General features: G+C 39.2%; 1 protein-coding gene across 1 annotated transcript in view; it reads right to left on the bottom strand.

Moving 5' to 3' along the window:
- KIF4A (kinesin family member 4A) overlaps positions 1 to 3,833 on the bottom strand; it is a 134,023-nt gene that overhangs the window by 56,471 nt on the left and 73,719 nt on the right. The window contains 2 exon segments of the mRNA XM_010832130.1: positions 3,412 to 3,517; positions 3,625 to 3,683. Of these exon segments, the coding sequence (XP_010830432.1) occupies positions 3,412 to 3,517; positions 3,625 to 3,683 (165 nt within the window).

Below are 3,833 nucleotides of genomic sequence, written 5' to 3'. Positions count from 1 at the left end.
CATCCAGCCATCTCATCCTCTGTCGTCCCCTTGTCCTCCTGCCCCCAATCCCTCCCAGCATCAGAGGCTTTTCCAATGAGTCAACTCTTCGCATGAGGTGGCCAAAATACTGGAGTTTCAGCTTTAGCATCATTCCTTCCAAAGAACATCCAGGGCTGATCTCCTTTAGAATGGACTGGTTGGATCTCCTTGTAGTCCAAGGGACTCTCCCTCCCAGTAAGTCTCAGTAAAAGGACTAGTTATAGGCCTATCCTAGATTAACAGGACCTATGACACTGGCTTTTGGAGACTTTTTCTAGGACTTTCCAGAGGTCAGGATCAGAGTAGATTTGATTCAACATGCCCTGAAGAAGACATGTCGTTACTTTGAGTTTACCTTTTGGCCCAATAAAATTTCAATGCTAAGGTTTAAGCTTTGGCGACGTTCTATGTGAACATGTCAGGATTCTGTCTTTATAATCCTAAATGTAAATATATAACAATAGGATTTATTTCAATCTAATAGCCTCTTTCTTCCCCCTTTTTAAGGCTACTATGAACCTCTTGTAATAAAAAGACATATATTTGCTGAAGGTGGTGGTCAGGTGAACAAGGCCGTGGTACATTGAGTTACATTAACCAGCAATACCCACCAAAATGAAGTTTGTGCTTACAGGCTGTAGGCAATAGCATTACTGGCATGCAAAAATCTTTTTATGGAACTGGTCTTGAAGGAGGGGTTAAAAACAAAAAAATAATTCGATTTTGTGGGAACTGAAAGGACTGCATGAATTTCCTCACAGGTAACTGTTATAGGAGGTTTGCTTGAATTATATTTTAAAGGAAGAAATAATACGGTTTAGCACTTAAAACCCCAGGAGAAAGGTCCAGGAACAATGACTGCCTCATAACTGAAAAGGGGGTGTTCGCCCGTCACTTAAAATAAAAATAGTTTTAATCCAAAATGAAGGGCACAAGCATTTACATTTGAAACATTTTGCTTTCACTGTAGTGAGTCTTAATAAAAGTCACAGGATACATTGTTGTGTATTTCCAAAAAAAATATGTAGCTAGGAGGGTCTCCAAACAATAGACACAGAAAACTCTGATTCAAAAGTCCAGCAGGAGCCCTGAGTAAAAGGGTTATTCTACCTAATGGTGACAGTGGATGGAAGCCAGGGACTTTATCAGCTTGTGGCAATCTTTAGCACCCTCTTGCTGTGTGTGCCGAGTGAATTTTAGTGGCGGACACTGCAATTCTCTAGAGTTCCTCTGAGCCAGCCACCACTAGCAACTTCCTCCATAGGCATGCCAGGCACCAGTCATGCTGCCAGATCTTCACTGAGGATATGACTTCTATTATTTTGTTAACTTTGTTCCATTGATTTCCTTCTTCATCTTTCCCATGTGACCCAAAGACCCAGAAATAAGATGATGTAGAATCCTTTGAGATCAGTGTAGTGGCTATGAACAAAGGTGCCCTAGATCACTCTTTTCTGATCTTAATAAGTTTTGGCTCCAGCAGGGTTCTGCAGCCTTGACTATCTGAATTCTGAGGCAGTCTCTCACAAAGTTTTCATACATAAGATGCTTCACCTCTATTCAGATGGTGAAATTGAACCTTGTGATAGTCATTCTCTAGCCTGCACTCTATCTTCAGACACAATGATGTTCTTACCATGTTCTAAACATTTATACCTCTGCTTTTGCGAGTACCTTTTCCTCTATATAGATCATCCTTTCCCCTTTCTCTGTGTGGCAAACTCCTACTCATTGTTTAGGACCAGGTTTCTTCTTCCTGAATTTTCTAGGCAGTTAATCACCCCTTCCGTTGGGCTCCCATCACTCTTTGCTCATATTGCTGATGTAAAAGGGTTAAAACAGACATGAGAGAGGGTTCCTAGTTTTCCTTGCCTCCTTTTCCTTTCTCCCTTTTTTGCCATCTCTCCCACCTGTCATCCTTGACCAACTGACAAAAAACAAGACTTGCAAGAACAATTCTTGAAAATAATTAGATAATCAGCAGCATGGGATTGCATCAAAATTCTTGAGCAAGAAGCATGAAAACCAGAGCATCCTCCAATTAAAAGATCCACAGCAATTAACAACAAAAACTGCCACCTGAGCCAAACCACAAAGATACACATCCCTATCTTCTTATCCTATGAAACTCCAATCATATTTCAACTCAGGGAGTTATTTGGAGTTCAGGAGATCCCTGAGTACATCAGCTGAATAATGTCTTTAATCTTGACTTAAGTCATTTGAATTATTTTCTTTTGATATTAATGCAGTACCTAGCAAGGTTACACAGCTAGTGAGTGGCAGAATGGGCTTCAAACCAGGGTTTTTCTGGCCCTGGAACTCAGATTCTCAAATACTATGGCCTGTTTGTTGGATAAATGAACTGTCATCTTGGACTACCTGTTATAATTTTATATAGTACTACTTATTCTAAAACACTGCTTTCTAGTCTTTTGGTAGTTTACTCATTTAATCTCTTGAACTGGCCATCCTAAACATTCCCTCTACAATATTGTATGGTATTTTTTTCACTGACTCTTTAAAAGTAAAATAGAGGTCTGGATGATTTTATGATACTCTGTTGACAACTCTACAACATCACAGGGCAAGACCCAGGGTAGAGAATCACTGCTCTGGTAAAATTAAAACCTCTGTTTCAGAGCTATGAATATCTAGCAGGTATTTACATACACATTACTGCTTCATAATTAAAATCAAGAAAGTACAGATGGAACAAAACAAACCCTAATCTTTTACCAACCATGACCCTGAACATAATATGATTTTGACTTTTAAAAAAAGTATTTATGCCTAAGGACTAAGAGAAGGAACATCAAAATAAGAGGTTTTTAGGATGGTAGGACTGTAAGAATTTGTCATCTGGAAAAAACAACAACCTCCGTCCCAATAAAACCCACCCACAACTACTATAATAGTTCTAAAAATAAATAGAAATGGGAACTTATAGCAGAATTATCAGTCAAACTAATTTATTACTGGTTATAAAAGAGAGCTATGGTATTCCCTGGAGGCTCTACACTATGGGTCAGAATTCTGCTTATTTAAAATATGGGTATGGTATAAGGCCTCTTATTAAGTTAGCCTACACTGAAAGGACAGCAAATCAATGACTGCTGCTTGAGCTACCCAGGCAATTTTGCACCCTTGTGTTGCTGTTTCCAGTGTGTGATTAGAATACTGAAATAATAATGTTCCATTGCACATGTGATCTATGAGTGTTTTAACTAATTCAATATTCAGATTGTATCCAATGATCCATGATCTTTGTCCTCAACAGCTCACAATCGAGTTGTTTCAGCAAAAAGTACAGGGTTAGATGGGTTTATAAGCATCAAGAACAGCAAACGAAAGCAATATGCCTATTTACACTACCCTTACTTAGCTTACCGATAGCTGGGTAATCACTTGCTGCAGGTTACGAATTATCTCAACATTTTCTTTTAATTCCTGGTCTTCCAAAGTCTCCACTAGCTTTTGAAGATCCACTTTGCAGCTGAAAATTTAAGCAAAGGAACCCAAGGGTTAATCAAAGGCCAGCGAGTCCATGGTTATGCACTAAGGTGGTACAGGTCACTAACAAACATCTGGGAGGAAACTTACGCTGCATGCTTCCTGAGCTCTTCTAGCTTGGCATTCATTTTTTCATTTGCTTGTTCTGTCTGCAACAAAGATCCAAGAGATCATCAGTGGCAGTGTCTGATAGCCTCACCTAATTAAGCCCTCTCTTCTACTCTTAATGGATTAAAACCTAGGTAGAGAGGCTGCCTCATTTGCTGTAATAGAGGATTTACTGGGCTTTGGTTATTTAG

This window comes from Bison bison, unplaced genomic scaffold, assembly GCF_000754665.1.
Source record: "Bison bison bison isolate TAMUID 2011002044 unplaced genomic scaffold, Bison_UMD1.0 scf7180017864537, whole genome shotgun sequence".
In the NCBI taxonomy this organism is placed as follows: Eukaryota; Metazoa; Chordata; class Mammalia; order Artiodactyla; family Bovidae; genus Bison; species Bison bison.
Note: the sequence above shows the minus strand (reverse complement) of the source record. Positions and strands in the feature narration are given on the sequence as shown.